General features: G+C 44.7%; 1 protein-coding gene across 1 annotated transcript in view; it reads left to right on the top strand.

Annotated features, from left to right (window-relative positions):
* Nucleotides 1–778: 778 nt before the first annotated feature.
* LOC136620287 (complement factor H-like) overlaps nucleotides 779–24482 on the top strand; it is a 197029-nt gene continuing 173325 nt past the window's right edge. The window contains exon 1 of the mRNA XM_066594988.1: nucleotides 779–893. Within this exon, the coding sequence (XP_066451085.1) occupies nucleotides 821–893 (73 nt within the window). The 5' untranslated portion in view covers nucleotides 779–820. The remainder of the gene's footprint in view (nucleotides 894–24482) is intronic.

The raw sequence follows: 24482 nt of genomic DNA on the forward strand, positions 1-24482 counted from the left end.
ATTGTGCTTGGTTGGAGGTAGTGTGGTGCTTAGCTAAGGTGTGCCTTGCTAATGAGGGTTTGTTCGAAGTAAAAATTGTTGGGAGGGGGGGGGGCACTCTTGCCGCTATTGTGGCTTAACAGTGGGACCTGGGAACCTGAGATGCAGCCCAGCATGTTGCCCCTCGCCTGCCCTATCCGTTTCTGTGTCGTTTCCATCACTTTCTTGGGTTTTCCAGATTTTCACAAATGAAAACCTTAGCGGAGCATGGGTCATATACAAAAATGCTCGAGTCGCCCATTGACTTCAATAGGGTTCGTTACTCGAAACGAACTCTCTGGCATCGCGGAAAGTTTGACTCGAGCAACGAGCACCCGAGCATTTTGGTGCTCGCTCATCTCTACTCATAACTCATGTTTAATTTTTAAAGAATTTCTAACAAAATCATCATGACATCATTTTTATGTGTTTCGGTTAAATAATTCCAAGGAATCCACAACGTTCTTTCTCAAAATAAATTAGAGCTGGGGAGTGTGCGGGTGGCAGGGAAATTGGATTGGACAGGGTTTATCTTGGTTTTTTTTGTGTAAATTTAAAAAAGCAAAAGTAAACATGATGTTTGGATGCACAGTGATTGTGTATTGACAGATCCGATTATTTCACCACACAATGTTAGGCAACCGTTTCTGTTCTTGCAACATCAGTTACTAGGTGATATCAACAATTCCTGTAAGTTACAGGGATATTTATTCTGCATTTAGCTCAGTGGAGTATATATATTCTGCTCTGCGGAGAGAAGCTTCAGGCTGAGAACGAACTGCGCTGTTCTGGTTATAGCAGAATGGCTGCATCAGGATTCTTCATTCTGCTTGTATCTACAATGTCCTGTTATGCAGCTCCAAAGCTGGAAACTGGTAAGACATCGATCACATGAGCTCCTACATCAGGACAGGTTCACAGAGTGCAGCTTTAGATATTTTTTCACATGGAAAACAAGAACAGGATACAAGTATACGTCTCTTAGTGTATGTTCACCCGGGTCGGAAATAAAATCTACAGCATTTATAGTACAGACATTGTGAAGAAGTCCCATCCACACTGTAGAGAAAATTTAAAGTGTAAATTAACCTGCTCTGTGGATTTTAAATTCACAATATGTCAATTTCTGCTATGGATTTTCACCTTGGATTTCCTTAGGGTGCCTGTCCACGGGTAAGGTGTGATAGCGAGATTCGCAGCGATAAACCGCACGTGGAGCTCGCATGATACACTTTCCATAGGATAACTATGGAAAGCACAGCCTAATGCGCACGAGCGAAGAATCGTAGCGATTTTCCGCTCGCATGATTAAAATCGTGGCATGCGATAGGTCCTGCCCTGTCTTTCTCGCACGTAGTTTTAATGTGCGAGAATCCTGATAGTGAAAACAAAACCATTTAAAGTGATAGTTTAGCTTTGTAACATTTTGCGGCGATGATTTACATGGTCGCAAAGCGGGGCAAAAACACTCCCATGGGTTTAAGCCCTAAGAGATGTAAACAAGCACAATTGTGGGTTGATTGTCTCTAGCCTGCTTTAATCTAATGTAAAACTTCCATAATATCTCTGGAGATCTAGTTCTGCAGTAGCCGCTGTCTCCGGACTCAGTCACAATGGTGGTTGTACATTTTGGTACATGTTTAAAACTAAATATCTATGAAGTAAATCCTTCACCTGATCTCATGCATGTCTTTGGGATTAAAACAGGCAAAAGTGCTGATCTTGTAAGATATTTTTATCCAAGCTGATGGGACCTAATTTTTATGAGGACTTCTTCAGAAAATCACAGCCGCAAAACAGGAAAAAACAAAACCACTGACTTTAATTATTTAGTTTTGACTAGCAGGATTCTCGCACGTTAATATTACGAGTGTGAAAAGACCTATTTTACCGCTTTTTTAAAAACTAGCATGCAATAGAGTGTAATTTAAATAGTCAAAAAAATAAAATAAAAATTACTGATTCATGCACTAATATGTTTCATAGTGGCAAGTGTATTAGCGCATGCACCCATTTATTTGAGCCCTAAGGGTGGGTTCACACAGGCGCATATGTATGCATTAATCCGCGCGTACATGCGTGAAAAAATGCGCATGAATGAAGGTCCGTGCTTGTGATATGCGTGTTCGAAATTTGGAATTTGGCTGCGTGGAGCGCACATAGAAGCGCTCCATACGTTGAGCTTTATCAGCATCCCAGCAAATATACACGGCGCCAGTATTTTATGCATTGATAGTAGAGATGAGCGAGCGTACTCGGATAAGCCATACTCGTCCGAGTAATTGGCTTTATCCGAGTACCGCTGTGCTCGGGGCTAAAGATTCGGGTGCCGCTGCGACTGACAGGTGAGTTGCGGCGGGGAGCAGGGGAGAGCGGGCGGGAGAGAAGGAGAGAAAGATCTTACCTTCGTTCCTCCCCGCTCTCCCCTGCAGCTCCCCGCTCCGTGCCGGCACCCGAATCTTTAGCCCCGAGCACAGCGGTACTCGGATAAAGCCAATTACTCGGACGAGTATGGCTTATCCGAGTACGCTCGCTCATCTCTAATTGATAGTTGTGAGCTACACGATTTCTTTGGCGCCCCAGCGAACTTTTGATTACTACGTTTCTTCCTTTATACTCCTTTTTTTTCCTATTCTAAACCTTTTTTATTGGCTTTTATGTGTGTTTTGTTGTGGTTTTTCACCCCGGTTGTTTTCTCTTTTTTTCTGGGCTGCCCTGCCCAGACACCTCCTGGGATTGGCCTTCACCAGCAGGACTCTGATGTTCTGGCAAAAATTACATTACTGTCTATTGGGTCGTTCACACGGCCGGACTTTCGTCCTGCATGTCCCATAGGAGCCAATGTAAAGAGCAGCACAGTACGGACCAAACAGCCACGCATGTCCTTTTTTCGTTGCTGTGCGCGTTTGCACGCAGTGAAAAAACAAGGGCATATGAACACTTCATAGGAACTACATGGTTTTAATAGGCACACGGTTTTCTGCGTGCGTATGTACGTGCAAAAATACGCTCGTCTGAACGTACCCTAAAGGATAGAAAACCAAGCATGCCATTTAGTCTTTGCACAATGGAGCACAATAAATTGGAAATTAAGTTTAAATTGAATGTGTCCACCAAAATTGTTTTAAAATTCTGGACTGATTATGTCTATACAGGGAATTTGGAGTTCTCTATAAAGCATATTATGCTAGATTGCAGGAGCTTTAAACCGACACCGTAAATTTACTATAGTGCAGGTTTGAAGATCAGGACCCTATTTACGGTGCTTGGTATCTAAAGGGTTAAATTAAACTTTCATATGACTTTTAAAACTAAGATGCCATGTGTGTATATGAAGATTAGAACTATTTCTGGCTATTATAAGACTTATATCCTGCATTTTCTGCCTTTTTCCCCTCTTAGGTCTCTAATTGTCAGTTTTCCCTGAAGTAATAGCAAGAGACTAGCTGGTATAATGTCTTCTATATGTTACATGCAATGTGTGAAATGTGTCATTGTATAGATTGCCTATCCAAGCAAAGCGGTCAAGTATAACATACTCCCACTGCCAGCAGTAAATGGACTGAGTTCTACCTTCCCCCGGATACCCCCGTTTTTTTCACTATACTAGAAAATATGATTGCACTCAACGAAACCCCCATCACTTTCTTCCAATATCCCATAATCGATCCCCACTGTCTGACGATGTTCCATAATCCATCAACCCCTATCATCTTACATCAATGTCTCACAATCTCCCCTCCATCATCTTCCAGTGTTCCATAATCCAATCTACAACCTCCTCCTTGGTGCAATACTACAGTCCCGCAGTCAGGCGCCACCAACAGAGCCAGCCTGGGCCCCCTGCTGTCTTGCTGCTCCACTGCACTCACGCTGATAGACACAGTCCAGACTCCAGAGACCTCAGTGCCTGCAGGCTGTATGTAAGGCTGGACGGGTCTGGCTCTTTGTCAGCATGACACTGCCACTGTATGGTGTCAGAACGTAGGGTTCTTTTTAGTTTCCCTCACTTGCTGCCTTATGTGCCGCCACCCACTGTTTGCCACCACAGGGACCTGTGTTACCGGTGGTGCTGCAGTGTCTGCTACAGGGGCTTGTTGGGACAGGAGTCAGGACCTCTCCAGCTCCTTACCTCTCCCTCAGCTGCTACTGTTTTGAAAATCTGACTTTTCTTACAGTAACGGAGGAGAACTTGCTCACTAACTCACTGCACCACCACAGGATAGCTTGAAGGACTTGCAGACTGTGCGCCACCACTAAGGCGATATCAAGGGTTTTTTTTTTTTCGTTTTTATTTCTCAAGTAAGAAAATACTAAAATTTAAGTTTTGTATTTCTTGTTGCATTTTCATACATGTCTTTTCAATAAAGACTTATTCTTCACTTTTCTGTCATACTTTGCCTAAATAGTACTTGTCGTTTTCTATGATACATGGGTATTTTACATTGTTATTCTTAGATGTATTAATGCAACGATACCTTCAATTTGACTTGTGGATTTTTGAGACCATGAGGCTGTTCATGGGTGCATTCTTTTTTATGTTTGTGGATCCAGAATGTTGGTTAGCCCTATGTCTACGATTTTTGAGGTATTTTTAATTGCTTTTGTCTGGTCTGTGCATGTTCTAGTATATTTTTTGTAGCAATTGTTATCTTTGATGTATTTATTATATAAGTGTCTTGTGATGCACACATTTTTGGTCTTTGTGGATATATTTTATAGTGTTGTATGTTTGGCAACGAGCACAGTTTTAATTGGTTGGCTGTCCTCTCCTTCTTTGGTTCTGTTCTATAATAATTTATACTAGCTGATATACACCGGCTTCGCCCGAATTAATTTGGTGCTGATGTTTATCTGGTGTTCCCACAGAAAATCTTATGAAGTCGTCGTTACTTTAGAAATACGGAGAGAAAAAAATATGTTCACCATTTTGTATGGTTCTTTATGTTACCCAGGAAACACCACATGGAGGTAACCATGCCACGTTTCCTTTATATAAAATTAAATCAGGAAGTGAGAGAATTAGATTCCGTGCGTAAAATTTGGACGCTAATTCTTTTGCGGTTAGAATTAAATAATCGAGTTGGGACCCAATAACTTTTCCTATTTATGAGATAATAATCAATGCTCGTGCCAAATTTCAAGTGAAAGAATTAGATTAGGTACATAAAATTTGGACGCTAATTCTTTTGCACTATAATTGAATAATCGAGTTGGGACCTATTAGCTTTTCCTATTTATGACACAATCAATGCTCATGCCAAATTTCATGTTTCTATGACATCGGGAAGTGAGAGAATTAGATTATGTACGTAAAATTTGGACGCTAATTCTTTTGCGCTTAGAATTGAATAATTGAGTTGGGACCCATTAACTCTTCTTATTTATGACATAATCAATCCCTGTGCCAAATTTCAAATTTCTATGACATTGGGAAGTGAGAGAATTAGATTACGCACGTAAAATTTTGACGCTAATTCTTTTGCGCTAGAATTGAATAATCGGGTTGGGACCCATTAACTTTTCCTGTTTTGGACATAATCTATGAGTGTGCCAAATTTCTTGTTTCTATGACATCGGGAAGTGAGAGCATTAGATTACGCATGGAAAATTTTGACGCTAATTCTTAAGCGCTTAGAATTGAATAATCGAGTTGGGACCTGTTAATTTTTCCTATTTATGACATAATCAATGCTCGTGCCAAATTTCATGTTTCCACGACATCGGGAAGTGAGAGCATCAGATTACGCACGTAAAATTTGGACACTAATTATTTTGCGCTATAATTGAATAATCGAGTTGGGACCCATTAACTTTTCCTATTTATGACAAAATCTATGATTGAGCCAAATTTCATCTTTTTACGACATCGGGAAATGAGAGAATTAGATTATGTACGTAAAATTTGGACGCTAGTTCTTTTGCACTAGAATTGAATAATTAAGTTGGGACCTCTTTACTTTTCCTATTTTGGACATCATCTATGCTTGTGCCAAATTTCATGTTTCTACAACATCGGGAAGTGAGAGAATTAGTGGCAATGATGGAAATCGAACTATCTACGTGGGGCGGCATAACTGTCGACGACGCTCACATGCGCGCCATTTATCATAGGATAAATGTACTATGCCAGTTATCTTCCCAGGAGTGTACTCACCAACTTCGCAAAGTTTCATTGCGATCGGATGAATGGTGTAGTAGCGCATAAAGGACAAACAGACAGACAGACACGCATACATTCAATTTTATATATATATACTAGCTGATATACCCGGCTTCGCCCGAGTTAATTTGGTACTGGTGTTTATCTGGTGTTCACACGGAAAATCTTATCAAGTCGTGGTTACTTTAGAGATACCGGGAAAAAATATGTTTACCATTTTGCATAGTTCTCTGCGTTACCAGGAAACACCACAGGGAGGTAACCATGCAACATTTCCTTTATAGAAAATGACATTGGGAAGTGAGAGAATTAGATTCCGTATGTAAAATTTGGACGCTAATTCTTTTGCGCTTAGAATTGAATAATCGAGTTGGGAGCCATTAGCTTTTCATATTCATGACACAATCAATGGCCGTGCCAAATTTCAAGTTTCTATGACATCGGGTAGTGAGAGAATTAGATTTTGTACGTAAAATGTGGATGCTAATTCTTTTGCGCTTAGAATTGAACAATCGAGTTGGGAACTATTAACTTTTCCTATTTATGACATAATCAATGCTCGTCCCAAATTTCAAGTTTTTATGACATCGGGAAGTGAGAGAATTAGATTACGTATGTAAAATTTGGACACTAATTCTTTTGCGCATAGAATTGGATAATCGAATTGGGACCCATTAGCGTTTCCTATTTATGACATATTCACGCTCGTGCCAAATTTTACGTTTCTATGACATTGGGAAGTGAGAGATTTAGATTATGCACGAAAAATTTTGACGCTAATTCTTTTGCGCTAGAATTAAATAATCGAGTTGGGACCCATTAACTTTTCCTATCTATGACATAATCAATACTCATGCCAAATTTCATGTTTCTACGACATCGGGAAGTGAGAGAATTAGATTTTGTAAGTAAAATGTGGACGCTAATTCTTTTGCGCTAAGAATTGAACAATCGAGTTGGGACCCATTAACCTTTCCTATGTATGACATAATAATCAATGCCCTGCTAAATTTCAAGTGAGAGAATTAGATTACGTACGTAAAATTTGGACGCTAATTCTTTTGCGCATAGAATTGAATAATCGAGTTGGGACCCATTAGTTTTTCCTATTTATGATATAATCAATGCCTGTTCCAAATTTCACGTTTCCATGACACCGGGAAGTGAGAGAATTACATTACGTACATAAAATTTTGACGCTAATTCTTTTGCGCTTATAATTAAATAATCGAGTTGGGACCCATTAACTTTTTCTATTTATGACATAATCAATGCTCTTGCCAAATTTCAAGTTTCTATTACACCAAGAAGTGAGAGAATTAGATTCCGTACGTAAAATTTGGACGCTAATTCTTTTGCGCTTAGAATTGAATAATCGGGTTGGGACCCATTAGCGTTTCCTATTTATGACATATTCAATGCTCATGCCAAATTTCATGTTTCCACATCGGGAAGTGAGAGATTTAGATTGCGTACGTAAAATTTGGACGCTAGTTTTTTTGCGCTAGAATTGAATAATCGAGTTGGAACCCATTTACTTTTCCTATTTTGGACATAATCTATGCTCGTGCCAAATTTCATGCTTCTACGACATCGGGAAGTTGGAGAATTTTTGGCGAGTCAGTCAGTCAGTCAGTCAGTGAGTCAGTGAGGGCTTTCGTCTTTATATATATAAATTACAAGATGTCTTATCCTCACTTGTAATATTGTATTATGAGAAAAATAAAGGTTAATTATTCTTTAAACAATAACTATGATCAGACTGATCAGATTATTTCAACACAAATGTTATGTAACCTGTTTACTTTTCCATTACATTTAGTTCAATGCAATGATTTTTACTGTGACCAGCTTTGAGAAAGCAAGTTTTTCCCCTTGGTACTCCAAGTGCCATGACTGTACATTTTTCTTACACATAAAATATCTATCTCCTGCAGGTTTCAGGAAACAAATTTTAAAATGCTGACACGTTTGTAATAGGACAGTGGTGGCGAACCTATGGCACACGTACCAGAGGCAGCACGCAGTGCCCTCCCTGCTGGCACGCATCACCGTTGGATGCTCACCACATTATTGAATACCAGCAGGTATTCACTCCCCTGCCGGTATTCACTCAGCTGTGCAGCTAGCGGCGCTAGTCCTGGCACACACTGTGACGTCAGTGTGCAGCCGGGATCCTCCTCCCTCCTCCCCTGACGTCTCCTTTTTGGTTCCGCGAGAGCAGGGGAGAAGATGTCTGGCAGCACGCTGACGGCGCAGTGTGCACCCAGGATCTGCGTGAGCAGCAGCACCAAGCAGAGGAGGGGGGTAAGTATATGGGGCTCGGGGAGGTGCTACTACTACTGGGGCCACTGTGGGATGTTACTATTACTACTGGGGGCCGCTGTGGGGTGTCACTATTACTACTGGGGGCCGCTGTGGGATGTCACTATTACTACTGGGGGCGCGTGTGGGGTATCACTATTACTACTGGGAGCCACTGTGGGGTATCACTATTACTACTGGGGGCCGCTGTGTAGTGTCACCATTACCACTGGGGCCTGCTGTGTAGTGTCATCATTACCACTGGGGCGACTGTGGGATGTTACTATTACCGCTGGAGCTACGGACTATAAAAAAGTGCCCGGGCATTTTAGTTGTCCGCTGTGTAGCTGGGTAGTGTTTATGTTGTGGCCCAGAAGGTCCTAGAGGATGTCATACAGTCACTAATTTAAAAACTTTTTTATGTACTCCTTAGGACTCTTCCACATGAGCGTATATCAGCCGCCCTCTGATATATGCTACAATGTGAGGAGTTTAACCTCGTGAACGAGTGCACAAATCTATCGTTTGTGTGCCCGTTCAGATGGCATGGGCCCCGGTGCATATATGCTGAGGCTGCCATGCCGTTGAGTCTTCCCCTTCCATCCCCCTCACCAGCTCACCTCCTCTCTCCTCCCCAGCAGCTGATTGCAATAAGAGGGGGTGGGATGCCGCTAAACGCCGCCCCACCTCCTCGCATTGCTGGCTGCGGACAAGGAGAGGGAGCTTAGCTTCGCTCCCATCCCACACCTCGTCTGCAGCCAGCAATGGGAGGCGCAATGAGGCAGCGCTTAGCTCCGCCACCCGTTGGAATCAGCCAGAGGGGAGGGGAGGAGAGAAGACGGAGGGAGTTTAGCACTCGCGCTGCTAAACTTCCTCCCACCTCCATTCTCTAGCTGCTGTCATTGGCTCCCATAGGAGCCCATGCAGCGACTAAAGTATTCTGGCCCAAAAGATAGTTCCAGGACTATCTTTTGGGTTCAACTTAAAAACGCCCGGCGCTATATTTGCCGGCCAGGTGCTTTTACATCGCGGGAATATGGCTATGTGATCTAATGCATTGGAATCCGGTGCATCAGATCACAGTGTATATCGGCCGACTGTGAAGACAGCGGGACGATATATGCTTGTGAAAGAGCCCTTAGGAGAAATTTCTGGGGTTGTTTGTCAAAGAAACCCTTTTTCCCCCTTTTCCTCACAGACGACGTCCTAATCTGCCCATCAACATCTGTCTCCTGATTGGTTAATATCAGCCTAATCACTGATTGGTGGAGGGGATCTAAGCCAGGGAAAAGAGAGCAGTGCAAGTCGGGAGGAGTTACACGGTTTTTCACTCAGAGAGATTGAGCAGGAAAGTCAGTTTCAGTCAGAGTTCCAGTCAGGGGGTTAGTGAGAGAAGAAGTCTGTGAGTCATTCAGCCAGTGAAGAAGTCAGTCACAGAGGAGTCTGAGGAGAAGTATGGTTGCAGTGTGGGGGAGAATAGGTCTGAATCTTCCTAAGGAACAGCGAGTGTGACGAGCCCCTGTTATATACTAAGTCAGTCAGGGAAAAGTCTGGCCTCACCCAGGTCTCTATTACCCACATAGTCTGCTTCACCAACTAGTTCAAACAAACGCTCAGATAACTCAAACTGATGGGAATCCTGTAAAGGAGCACTAAAATAGAGAAAGAGAGTGTGTTGAAGATAACTCTGGTAAAGGTTCTAGAGGATACTGATTTCAACGTGTTATCCTGTATTAAACTGAAAGTTGCATTTTGGTGTGAATTGTACAAATGTTCTGAGAAAAAAAGAAAAGAAAGACTGTTAGTAAAACTGTGTACCTTCGGTTTTGCAACAGAAAAACCGCGGACTCGTCTCAGTAATTTTCATGTCATCCACTGGGAGTTCACAACTTAAAGGTACTGGCGTCACCCGTGACAAAGCCCCTCGACATTAAGCGAGTTAGGTTCCAAACCCTGTTTAGCCGCCGAGTGCATTCCCAAGCAAGTTCTCTGTATTGGTCCTTTTGTGGAGAGAGAGCACAAAACCACCTGTGACCGCCATCTTGTTTATGCCCGTGGACTCCCCCCCAGCTGGCTGTCTCTCTGCTGGAACACCGCATTTACATGTAAAGTTAAGTGGACAATAGTTTGATAGCAGGGCGTGTGCATTAGAGAAGGAAAAGAATGTGATCCTTTAGATTGGCCTTTGAAAGTAGGACTAATCAGGTGGGTGTTCATAATTTGAGTGAAAAAAACAAGGAATTTTGTGAATTGACCTTTAAAAGAATCTCTCTGTCAAGATTGTAATTTCTAGAAAAAAAAACAAAGGCTAGTGTAGGCGTTCTTAGCATTGGCATTAAGAAAAAAGCAGTAGGTGGTACGTTTATGCAAAGTAAAATAAGGTCTAGTATAGGTGTTTTCTGATTAGGCATGTAATTGCTGAGAACGTTTTTTTTCAAATGTGTAGAACAGCTAATGAAGTAATAGCACTGTATCCAAAAGCAATAGGGTATAAAAAGCTGCTAATCACTTGATATTCTGAAGGCCTAGAGACCAGAGTTGAGGATTCAACTAGCGCTGAACAACAAAACCATCGCTTTGAAGATCACTGGAACTGAGGGGATCCTAAGGGAACATTAGCATAGTCACTGGATAGGACCCCTTTTAAAACATAACCTTTATTGATAATAATAATTAAAAATGCTAATTAAGGACCAATGTAAATAGACAAACAAAATAAAAACAGGAAAGGACTAAAAAGTCAAAGGGGGGTCAGGTATGGAACCCCAAAGAGATGATCTAGGATTTTCCGTCTGGAAGGACCAGGTCAAGAAAGAGTGATGCAGACAAAAACCGCAGATGTATGCTATGGAAAAATGGTCACTTTAAAAAATGCCACTCTAAATATGACACTATAGTGGAATCAGGATTGACATCCAATGAGTGTCTATTTCAAAGATGCAATCAGATTCTGTAGTTCGGTTCTCATTCGTGTTCTGTTCTACGTGTTTCATCGCAGAGGGCGACTCATCAGGAAACATCAATAAGTGTGTATACAGAAGCGTTTGACATTAAAGGAGATGTCTCGAGGAAGCAGTTAATTTTTTTTTTTGCCCAGTCCCCCCCATTAAACACACATTACTAAGCCCCCCTGTAAATGACATTTCTAGCTGGTTCGTACTTACCGTTCCAGCGTTTCAGCAAGTTATAAAAGTTTCCTCAAGATGGCCGCCGGCTCTTTCCCAGTCGCTCGCTGCAGCCCGACGTGCGCGCTCCCGAGACGCCGCCAGCTGTGTCTCCATGGCAACCGGACGCATCGCAGCCGCCGACCAGACGCCCCGCAGCCGCCGACCAGACAGCAGGTAACCGGCGCTAGCCCCCGGCTCCCCAGCGCTAGCTCCCCCGGCGCAGCGACAGCCCCCCCCATCGCAGCGACAGCCCCCCCGGCCTAGCGCTAGCTCCCCCGGCCTAGCGCTAGCTCCCCCGGCCTAGCGACAGCTCCCCCGGCCTAGCGACAGCTCCCCCGGCCTAGCGACAGCTCCCCCGGCCTAGCGACAGCTCCCCCGGCCTAGCGACAGCTCCCCCGGCCTAGCGACAGCTCCCCCGGCCTAGCGACAGCCCCCCCGGCCTAGCGACAGCCCCCCCGGCCTAGCGACAGCCCCCCCGGCCTAGCGACAGCTCCCCCGGCGCAGCGACAGCCCCCCCCCATCGCAGCGACAGCCCCCCCGGCCTAGCGCTAGCTCCCCCGGCCTAGCGCTAGCTCCCCCGGCCTAGCGACAGCCCCCCCGGCCTAGCGACAGCCCCCCCGGCCTAGCGACAGCCCCCCCCATCGCAGCGACAGCCCCCCCGGCCTAGCGCTAGCTCCCCCGGCGCAGCGGCAGCTCCCCCGGCGCAGCGGCAGCCCCCCCCCGGCGCAGCCCGGCGCAGCGGCAGCCCCCCCCCGACCCATCACTTACCTTGGAGGCTTCCCGGGGCTGCTGGGCTGGGCTGGTCTTCTCCGCTGGGCAGCTCCAGTGTCTGCACCTTCCTCTAACAGAGGATGGTGCAGAATGGCCGCTTCAGCGCGCTCCCGAGCAGTGACAGCTCGTCTGCGCATGCGCAGAAGAGCTGTAGCGGGGAGCACACTGAAGCGGCTCGTGCTGAATGGAGAAGACCGGACTGCGCAAGCGCGTCTAAAAAAGCAAGCTGCCAGCGAATTTAGACGGAACCATGGAGACGAGGACGCTAGCAACGGAGCAGGTAAGTGGAATAACTTCTGTATGGCTCATATTTAATGCACAATGTACATTACAAAGTGCATTAATATGGCCATACGGAAGTGTATAACCCCACTTGGTTTCGCGAGACCACCCCTTTAAGGAGAATAAACGCAAAAATTCTTTTATTTCTTTTTTTCTAGGTGTCTAGAATGTGCTGTTTGGTAAATTGCAGCCGTAGACCTGTCAAGAAGCGTCTCTAAACTAACCCATCAATGATGCCCGCAACTGAATTAGTGTCTTAATTAGGAAGCTGGTCATGTGATGAGTAAATGACCCAATAGCAAAACAATGCAATGCCAGTCTGCAGGCAGCAATGCCAAGCCACTAAGTCAGACAGGCATGGCATCATTTACTTAGCTAGCATCTTGATAAGAGAACTGGTCATGTGATAAGCACATGACCCAGTCACCTAGCAACACGACACCAGTCTGCCGGCAATGATGCCCAGCCGCTACATGAAGTGGCCATTGTTTTATAGTGTGGGTCGGCGCAATCATGTCAATTCTCCATGGCTCGAAGGGGAGTAGTTGGAAAGGTGACAGACAGTCACTGAGGTAACAGTGTAACAGTGTGGAACCACTCCGTAGGCGGGGGCAAGCAATAGGGAGTTGGGCCTGATGAAACCATGGTGATAAAGGAACAACGCCATGGCACGCCATGCGTATAAACATCGTTACCAGATCCCCTAGAGATGATGATATGAGTAAAGATACCTTGTATATAAAAGTTGATACTAGCAATAGAAGTCTTGTTATTGTAAGATAACATTGGTCAAACATGATAAGATGTGAACAAGACATTAATCATAACCTTACAAATGAAGAAAAGAAATGATGGCTGATAAGTTAGTTAATAATGGTTAAAGATGGTGAGGATGATGCGTGTCATCGAGATTTATGAAAGTAAATACCAAAAATTATGCAGACTCAGCTCAGCAGACAAGGAGGAAAAAAACCCAAAGGTATAAATGGAAAATTGAGGAGAGAGAAATAAATGTTTAAAGGAAACTATTAAAGGACAATAGTTCGTTTACACCCCTTGGGTGTATGGAGTCAACCCTATAAATCCATTGTGCTTCTTTTTGAAGAACACGTTTATCCAAGTCCTCTCTTCCTCCTTGAGAGCGGATGGTTTTGATACCTTGAAATCTCAGATTGAGCTCTTCCCCCTTATGCCAGAGATGCATGTGATCAGCGAGCGGTGTGTGTTCACCCCTCTTAATGTTTCCCACATGCGCAAGAATGTGCCTCCTAAATTGGGTTAGTCTTGCCAATACAGTTTTTTGGACAGGGGCATGACACAATATACACTAGGTTAGACGTTCTGCAATTGATAAATTCATGGATTTTAAAGATGTCCCTCGTATAAGCACTTTGAAACAAATCGCCTTTGTGGATAAACTTACAAGCAAGGCAATTGTTAAAGGAAAAAGTTCCATTTAGTTTTGAGGCCCCTAGCCACGTCAGACTTTCTGGGCTTGGACCTAAATGACTTTTAACTACTCAATCTCTTAGATTACGACCCCTCCTAAAAGTTATTAGTGGGTTGTCAGGGATCAGGTTCTTGAGGTCACTGTCCTCTTTAACCCCTTAGTGACCAAACCTGTTTGCGCCTTAATGACAAGGCCAAATTTTGGAAATCTGACATGTGTACTTTAACATAGAATAGCTCCATAAAGGTTTTGCATATCCAAGTGATTCTGACATTGTTTTTTCGCCACATGTTGTACTTCATTTAGGTGGTGAAAATAGTCCAATCTAATTTGTGTATATTTATTTAAAGTGCCAATATTGGGAAAATTTGAAAAAATTGTTAAAGATTAGAGATGAGCGAGTATACTCGCTAAGGCTGGATTCACACGAAGGTTTTCACACCAAGCCGATATACGTCGTCATCATCTGCAAGGGGGGTGAGGATGGAAGAGCCAGGAGCAGGAACTGAGCTCCCGCCCCCTCTCTGCCTCCTCTCCACCCCTCTGCACTATTTGCAATGAAAGGAGGCAGGAGAGGGGCGGGGCTAAGTGCCGAGAAGTGCGTCCCCGTCCCGCCTCTCCCTGGTCATTTTTTCACATTTTCAACTGTAATATCTCAAATATGTCCAAACATACTGTACAATTTTTTATAAGATATATATTTCCATCTATTTACTTTATTCTGAATGCACATTTGAAAAACTTTTGTTTTTTTAACCATTTAGGAGACGTACAAATGTAACATTACTTTTCAGCATTTTGAAGAACACTTTATTTTCCTGCACCAAGCCAAGATAGCAAAGGCTCATAGGTGTCAGAATAACAGATACCCCCACAAATGACCCTATTTTAAAAACTACACCCCGTAGTGTATTCACTGAGGGGGCCATGAGTATTTTGACCCCACAGTTTTTTTTCAGGAATTAATTCAATTTAGAAGAGAAAAAGTAAAATTTCATATTTTTGCAAATATGTCATTTTAAAGACATTTTTTTTCTATAGTTTACATGAAAATGATATACACCCCAAAATGGATCCCCCTATTTGTCCTGTGTTCAAAAATATACCCAATGTGGCCCTAATCTTATATCTGAGTGCACAACGGGGCCCAAAATGAAAGGAGTAGTCAGTGTCTTTCAGAACAGAAATTTTGCTTGAAGGCGTTTTAGGCCCCATAGCACACATGTAGAGTTCTTGAGCGCCCAAAACCATAGAAAAACCCCACAAATGACCCCATTTTGAAAACTACACCCCTTAACAAATTTATCTAGGGGTTTACTGTCCATTTTGACCCCAAAGTTTTTGAATAAATTCAAGCAAAGCAAAAGGAAAAAATTGTGATTTTCGTTTTTTTGGCAATACTGTCATTTTAAAAACAGCTTTTTGTGTACAGTACACATATAAATGAAGACTTGCACCACAAATTGGATACCCTTGTTTCTCCTGTGCTCAGAAACATACCCATTGTGGCCCTAATCTTCTGTCTGGATGCACAACGGGACCCAAAATGAAAGGAGTAATCGGTGGCTTTCAGAACATAGATTTTGCTTGAAGTCCTTTTAGGCCCCATAGCACACATGTAGAGCTCTTGAGCGCCCAAAACAATAGAGAACCCCCACAAATGACCCCATTTTGAAAACTAGACCCCTTAACGAATTTATATAGGGGTGTACTGCCCATTTTGACCCCACGGTTTTTTTTATGAATTCAAGCAGAGCAAAAGGAAAAAATTGTGATTTTCATTTCTTTGGCAATTCTGTCATTTTAAAAACTGCTTTTTTTGTACAGCACACATATAAATGAAGACTTGCACCCCAAAATGGATACCCCTGTTTGTGCTGTTTTCAGAAATATACCCATTGTAGCCATTGTCTTATGTCCACATGCACAACGGGTCCCAAAATGAAAGGAGTAATCGGTGGTTTTCAGAACATAGATTTTGCTTGAAGACCTTTTAGGCCCCATAGCACATTAGTAAAGTTCTTGAGCGCCCAAAACAATAGAGAACCCCTACAAATGACCCCATTTTGAAAACTAGACCCCTTAACGCGTTCATCTAGGGGTGTACTGTGTATTTTAACCGTACAATTTTTGAATAGATCTAAGCAAAGCAGTAGGAAAAAATTACGATTTTCAATTTTTGGGCAATTGCGTCAATTTAAAAACAGTTTTTTTACAGCACACATATTAATGAAGACTTTCACCCCAAAAATGGATACCCCTGTTTGTCCCGTGTTCAGAAACATACCCATTGTGGCCCTAATCTACTTACAGGACACATGGCTAGGCCTATAATGAAAAGAACACCCGTTGGATTTCAGGGTACAACTGAATAAATTGTAGGTCCCATCGCCCACTTATAGAGCCATTGAGCGGCCAAAACGATAAGCAACCCCCTCAAATGACCACATTTTGAAAACTAGACCCCATAACAAATTAATCTAGGGTTATACTGTGTATTTTGACCCCACAGTATTTGACTGAATCTTATCAAAGCAGAAGGAAAAAATTACGATTTTCAATTTTTTTGGCAATTTTTTCAATTTAAAAACTGTTTTTTTTGTACAGCGTACATGGGAATGAAGACGTTCACCACAAAATGGATACCCCTGTTTGTCCCAAGTTCAGAAACATACCCATTGTGGCCCTTATCTACTTACAGGACACATGGCTAGACCTATAATGAAAGGAACATAAATAATAAATAAATTTCAGGCCCCATCGCCCGATTAGAGCCATTGGGCGGTCAAAACGATAAGGAACCCCCTCAAATGACCCCATTTTAAAAACTAGACCCCTTAACAAATTCATCTAGGGGTGCACTGCGTATTTTGACCCCACAATATTTCCGTGAATCTAAGCAAAGCAGAAGGAAAAAATTACGATTTTCAATTTTTTTGGCAATTTTTTCAATTTAAAAACAGGTTTTTGTGTACAGCGTACATAGGAATGAAGACGTTCACCCTAAAATGGATACCCCCGTTTGTCCCGAGTTCAGAAACATACCCATTGTGGCCCTAATCTACTTACAGGGCCCATGGCAAGGCCTATAATGGAGGGAACACCTGTTGGATTGCAGGGCACAACTGAATAAATTCCAGGCCCTATTGCTCATTTGTACGGAATAAAAATTGACTCCCTAAAGATTACCCCACACACACACACACTCACTCCACGCCCTTTTCGGCTTTCCCCAAATCTTAGATAAAAGTCATAATGTGAACTGTGTGGTATTTCCGAAGACAAGGGTAATTACGGAGGCTGGTTGGAATGGGCCCATGGGGCAATAAAATCGGTATCCCCCCTCCTCTTATGCTTTTTGGGGGTCATTTCTTGACCTCAGTGGCGAGTATGGGGTGTAAAAAGTGGCGTTCCATGGGTCTTCGTAAGCTTGCCGAGGTGCGGTGGTCTCGCACAGAAGGCGCTCAACAAGCTGCTCCTGGAACTGCAGGAAGACAAGCGTTCCCGGGGCTTCTTGTAAAATACATATTACAGGTAACGGTCTGAATAACACCGGGCTCATGCAGCCGTAGTTGGAACCTGCTTGCGGAGGCCCTCAGCGGATCCCGGCTGTGACCCTGCTGTGACCCTGCGTACGGCCCCATAATGTACTGCGCATAACTGCCTACTCACACAGTCGGTCATTCGCAGTACAATTTTTTTTGTTTGTATTTCCCGCACCGTCGCTTAGCGATGACGTGGGTACCCGCAGCCCGAACACAACGTAGTTGCGTATGGGCAGCGGGTATATACACGACCATGGAGCACAATGGGCTCTACATTGCGGATATCCGGTGTAAAATAGTACCTGCTGCGTTCTCTTTTCTGTGAGTGGATTACGCAATTCCAAACCACTAATGTGAGCGGAATTGTGTAATCCAATGCGATTGATCTGCGTATTACCGCGGATCAGAAGCATGCGAAATCCGTAATTCCTATCCCGTCATGTGAGACCGACCTATGTTAGATCGCTACTTTTTTATTACGTTACCGGGTACCGCTCAACGAGGCCACCCGTCACTGCCCCAGGCTCTCGGCGACCGTTGGTCGCTGAGAGCAAGGAGATTTTAAGTTTCCTGGCCTCCCCGACTCCTGCGCATGTGTCCGGTGTTTTGCCGGCGGTCGCATGTGCAGAATCCGGGTAAGTTCATGGAGGAAGATCGCGTCGGAGTGCAAATACGGAGGCCTCTGGTAAAAAGTTTTATCTCCTCTCACCGATCGGTGAGGGGAGATAAGACTTCAATTTTTAAAAAAATTTTACGTGATCGCCATTATCCATTGTATAACGGTGAACACGTGACCAGGAACCGCTCACCGCGGCCCCCCGTGAAATCTCCAGGCTTTTGGCTCAGTTTTGTAGCCAGGAGAAGGGAGAATTTCAATTATCCTGGCAATCCACAGCTTTTGCGCATGCGTCCGCCATTTTGGCGACGGGCGTGTGCGCAGAAGCTGGGGTAAGGTCCGTGGATTTATCCGGGGGCCTTATGTACATACTTTCAGCCTCCCTCACGGGGAGATGAAACGTAAGCTTTTTAAACTTTTTTAAAACGTTTTTAAACTTTTTTTTTTCTTTTTTACACTTTTTTTTAACTTTACATGATCACTGTTATCCATCGGATAACAGTGATCATGTCCCCGGTGAAATCTCTCTGCTCCTGGCTACACATGGCAGCCAGGAGCAGAGGGATTTTGAATTCCCCCGGGGCTCGAGCCCCTCTGTGCACGCGTCCGAAGTCAATCATCGGGCGCGCATGCACAGAGGAGGACCTCGGGTTCCGGAACACCGGGGACATCGGCGGACCTGAGGTAAGTATTTTCACCTCCCCTCATGGATCGGATCCATGAGGGGAGGTGAAACTTGTACTTTTAAAAAAACTTTTAAAAACTTTTTTGTGATCGCCGCTATACATTGGATCTCCTAGTTCCCGGCTACCTTCAGGAGTCAGGAGATTTTGAATTTGCCGGGGGCTCCCGGGCTTCTGCGCATGTGTGTGACATCATCGTCTGGCGCGCATGTGCAGAAGAGCGGCGGCGGGTCCGGGAGGACTCTGTCACCGCAGAAGACCCCGGAGAAGGCGGGTGAGTAATTTTAGCTGCCCTGATGGATCCGATCCATCAGGGCAGCTGAATCTTTAACTTTTTTAAAACTTTTTTTCACTTTATTGCGATCGGCGCTATCCATTGGATAGTGCCGATCGCAATGCCAAGGGGGCTCCCCGCAGCTGGGGGTGACAGCTCCATGCTGTCGGCTACCTGCGGGCACCAACAGCATGTTGCTGTCACATCCAGTGCCCACGGGGCTTTATTCTCTGCAGGACACATGTTTTTACGTCCTCAGAGAATAAAGCCCACTTGGGCAGGACGTAAAAACACCATGGGCTGGTCGTTAAGGGGTTAAGGATGTGCCAATACTTTTACAGTATGTGTCTCATGTGAGGTACACCGTCATCAAAGGTGCCTATTATCCGCAAGGAGTTATCTTCTTCCTTGGTCTTAAATACCAATAGATCAGTTCTCTTTTGTGTTAATGAGAACTGAAAGGCTTGTTTGAGAATCTCATCGGGGTAACCTCTCTTTAGGAATCCCTGTCTCAATTTAGTGCTTTCAAGCAAAAAAAAAAAAAACCAATTCAGAGGAGCAGTTTCTGCGCAGATGCAGAAACTGACCCTTCCGTATGCCCCTTCACATGGGAAGGGGATGTGCACTTGACCAAGCCAGCAGACTTAGTTGCTGTGGTCTTTTTATAGAGCGTCGTAGAAAGAGGACCCTGAGGGGTTTGGGAGATTCTAATATCAATGAAGGAGATCGATTGTTCATGGATTTCTGATGTAATCTTTAAAATGATGTTATTAGAGTTAAGGTGGCATACAAAGTCATCGAATTCGGCTTTGAGTAAAAAACATCATCGATGTAACGGTGCCAAACCAAGATGTTGTTGGTCCGGTCCAAATTACCCTTGGTGAATACCAGATAATCCTCCCACCAGCCCAGGAACAAGTTGGCATATGATGGGGCAGCTGGACTCCCCATCGCTGTGCCCCTGAGCTGGTGGAAGATTTTAGCATCAAATAAAAAATAATTGCATGTAAGTACCAAGGTGAGGAGGTCTATGATGAATTGGTTATGTCTGGCAAAACCATTGTCTTTTTGCTGCATGAAATACCTTACTGCATTGAGGCCAATCTCATGTGGGATTCAGCTATATAATGATTCAATGTCTAAGGATGCCAGAACCAGAAAGACACTGGATTCCACTCTTATCCCTTCTATCTGGCGTAAGACATCTGAAGTGTCTTTGATGAAAGATGGTAGAGCCTGGATGAAGGGACACAGAATTTTGTCTATATAAGTACCGATATTTTTGGTTAGGTTAACAACACTGGAAACGATTGGCCTTCCTTTGAGAGGTTAAAGGCCCTTATGTATTTTGGTAAGAGAATAGAAGGTTGCAATCCTGGGGTATACGGGAAATAGGAAGTTGAATTCCTCTTGACTTATGCATTTTTCTCTCTTGCTGCATCAAGGAGTAGTTTGATTGATCTTTGAAAGGCGTTAGTAGGATCAGAGGGAAGCATTTTATATGTGCCATTAGAAGGTGTTGGGACCAGTGGAGGAATTAGGGCATGCGCACAAGGCAACTGGGCTCAGAACTTCATAGACAAATCACCAGTAGAGAGGATCATTCGAACATCTGACAAGCATGAGCAGCTCCAACTGTTTCATTATCCTCCATCAAGAGACCGGAGGCACCATTGTTACAGACCCCTGTGTCTGTTGGAGCCATTTCCAGATGCTTGGCTGAAAGACATTTAGTTGCACAGCACCCATTATGTGTACTGCCTTTGGAACACACCCACTAGCACTTCCATTTGCAGTGGTGTCGTGAATGATGAAACTGTATTGTTACAGAGTGGAACCGGGTTGTCTTCAGCGATGAATGCAGGTTTATTTTGGGCACTGCTTGAGTCTGGAGGTGAGCGCCTAAGTCCCGCCTTTGCTGTGGAGCGGCAATCTACCCCCACTGTTAGTGTGATCATCTGAGGGGCCATTGAATATGACAGTCAGCCAGTCTATTAGCAGTTCGAGGAACAACGACAGCTCAGCAACATGTTCAGGACATCCTGCAGCCACATGGATTGTCCCACATGGCAGCTTTCCAAAAGGCAATTTCCAGAAGGATAATGTTCGTCCGCACACAGCCAGGGTGTCACAGGAATGCCTCCACAACACTGTCATACTTCTGTGGTCTACCTGGCCACCAGATTTATTACTAATATAACATCTATAGGATTATCTGGGACGTCAACTTCGACAGCATACACATTTACATGATTTAGAGGCTCAGTTACAACAAAGGTGGACGAATATGCCACAGGATACCATACGGAACCTGTATACCCATATCACCTCTTGCATCCAAGCTAGTTTCAGGCAACAGGTATCTGAATTCTCTATCTAAGTGCATTTGGGTTATCATCCCTTAAAAGATACACATTACGTTCTAATCTTGGATTATCTGCTCCTGGGCGTTCTATGCAATATATCCATTTACCATTATAGAATTATACTAGGAGTGTCTGGGTGAGCAAAATATCTAGCTCATCCGGTCTTCCTCCTACTAGACATTGAAGTCTGGATCTTGTTTAAAACATATCTAATATCCCCAGTATAAACACTACCGCTATATATCTCCATCACTGAGGGGCTAACAGAAACGGCTCCTGATGTACTGCATGATCTACAGGGAAACGTGTAGAACTGACTAAGAACCAAATCAAACCAATAGTTAAGAATTAATATATAGGTAGTAACTAGAGATTAGCGAGCACCAAAATGCTCAGGTGCTCGTTACTCGGGACGAAATTATCGCGATGCTCGAGGGTTCGTTTCGAGTAACGAACCCCATTGAAGTCAATGGGCGACTCGAGCATTTTTGTATATCGCCGATGCTCACTAAGGTTTCCATTTGTGAAAATCTGGGCAATTCAAGAAAGTGATGGGAACGACACAGCAAAGGATAGGGCAGGCGAGGGGCTACATGTTGGGCTGCATCTCAAGTTCCCAGGTCCCACTATTAAGCCACAATAGCGGCAAGAGTGCCCCCCCCTCCCAACAATTTTTACTTCTGAAAAGCCCTCATTAGCAATGCATACCTTTGCTAAGCACCACACTACCTCCAACAAAGCACAATCACTGCCTGCATGACACTACGCTGCCACTTTTCCTGGGTTACATGCTGCCCAGCCCCCCCCCCCCCCTGCACGACGCAGTGTCCACAGCGCACACCAAATTGTCCCTGCGCAGCCTTCAGCTGCCCTCATGCCACGCCACACTCATGTCTATTTATAAGTGTGTCTGCCATGAGGAGAAACCGCAGGAACACACTGCAGAGGGTTGGCACGACTAGGCAGCGACCCTCTTTAAAAGGAGCGGGGCAATAGCCCACAATGCTGTACAGAAGCAATGAGAAATATAATCCTGTGCCACCGCCATCAGGAGCTGCACACGTGGGCATAGCAATGGGGAACCTATGTGCCACACACTATTCATTCTGTCAAGGTGTCTGCATGCCCCAGTCAGACCGTGTTTTTTTATAAATAGTCACAGGCAGGTACAACTCCGCAATGGGAATTCCGTGTGCACCCACAGCATGGGTGGCTCCCTGGAACCCACCGGCTGTACATTAATGTATCCCATTGCAGTGCCCATCACAGCTGAGGTAACGTCCGATTAAATGCAGGTGGGCTTCGGCCCACACTGCATGCCCCAGTCAGACTGGGGTTCTTTAGAAGTGGACACATGCAGTTACAACTCCGTGTGGACCGACAGCATGGGTGGCTCCCTGGAACCCACCGGCGGTACATAAATATATCCCATTGCATTGCCCATCACAGCTGAAGTAATGTCATGTTTAATGCAAGTGGGCTTCGGCCCACACTGCATGCCCCAGTCAGACTGGGGTTCTTTAGAAGTGGACACATGCAGTTACAACTCCGTGTGGCCCCACAGCATGGGTGGCTCCCTGGAACCCACCGGCGGTACATAAATATATCCCATTGCAGTGCCCAACACAGCTGATGTAACGTCAGCTGTAATGCAGGTGGACAAAAAATTAATTGGATTACACTGTAGGCGAGGGCCCCCAAAAATTGGTGTACCAACAGTACTAATGTACCTCAGAAAAATTGCCCATGCCCAACCAAGAGGGCAGGTGAAACCCATTAATCGCTTTGGTTAATGTGGCTTAATTGGTAACTAGGCCTGGAGGCAGCTCAATTAAAATAAAAATTGGTTCAGGTGCAAGTTTCAACGCTTTAATGAGCATTGAAACGTATAAAAATTGTTTACAAAAATTATATGACTGAGCCTTGTGGGCCTAAGAAAAATTGCCCGTTCGGCGTGATTATGTGAGGTTTCAGGAGGAGGAGCAGGAGGAGGAGGAGGAATATTATACACAGATTGATGAAGCAAAAATGTCCCCGTTTTTGATGGTGATAGAGAACGATGCTTCCATCCGCGGGTGCAGCCTACGTATTGCTTAGGTATCGCTGCTGTCCGCTCGTGAAGAAGAGAAGTCTGGGGAAATCCGGGCTTTGTTCATCTTGATGAGTGTAAGCCTGTCGGCACTGTCGGTTGACAGGCGGGTACGCTTATCCGTGATGATTCCCCCAGCCGCACTAAACACCCTCTCTGACAAGACGCTAGCCGCAGGACAAGCAAGCACCTCCAGGGCATACAGCGCGAGTTCAGGCCACGTGTCCAGCTTCGAGACCCAGTAGTTGTAGGGGGCAGAGGCGTCACCGAGGACGGTCGTGCGATCGGCTACGTACTCCCTCACCATCCTTTTACAGTGCTCCCGCCAACTCAGCCTTGACTGGGGAGCGGTGACACAGTCTTGCTGGGGAGCCATAAAGCTGGCAAAGGCCTTGGAGAATGTTCCCCTGCCTGCGCTGTACATGCTGCCTTATCTCTGTGCCTCCCCTGCTACCTGGCCCTCGGAACTGCGCCTTCTGCCACTAGCGCTGTCCGATGGGAAGTTTACCATCAGTTTGTCCACCAGCGCCCTGTGGTATAGCATCATTCTGGAACCCCTTTCCTCTTCGGGAATGAGAGTGGAAAGGTTCTCCTTATACCGTGGGTCGAGCAGTGTGTAGTCCCAGAAATCCGTAGTGGCCAGAATGCGTGTAACGCGAGGGTCACGAGAAAGGCATCCTAACATGAAGTCAGCCATTTGTGCCAGGGTACCTGTACGCAACACATGGCTGTCCTCACTAGGAAGATCACTTTC

This window comes from Eleutherodactylus coqui, chromosome 3 (assembly GCF_035609145.1).
Source record: "Eleutherodactylus coqui strain aEleCoq1 chromosome 3, aEleCoq1.hap1, whole genome shotgun sequence".
NCBI lineage: Eukaryota > Metazoa > Chordata > Amphibia > Anura > Eleutherodactylidae > Eleutherodactylus > Eleutherodactylus coqui.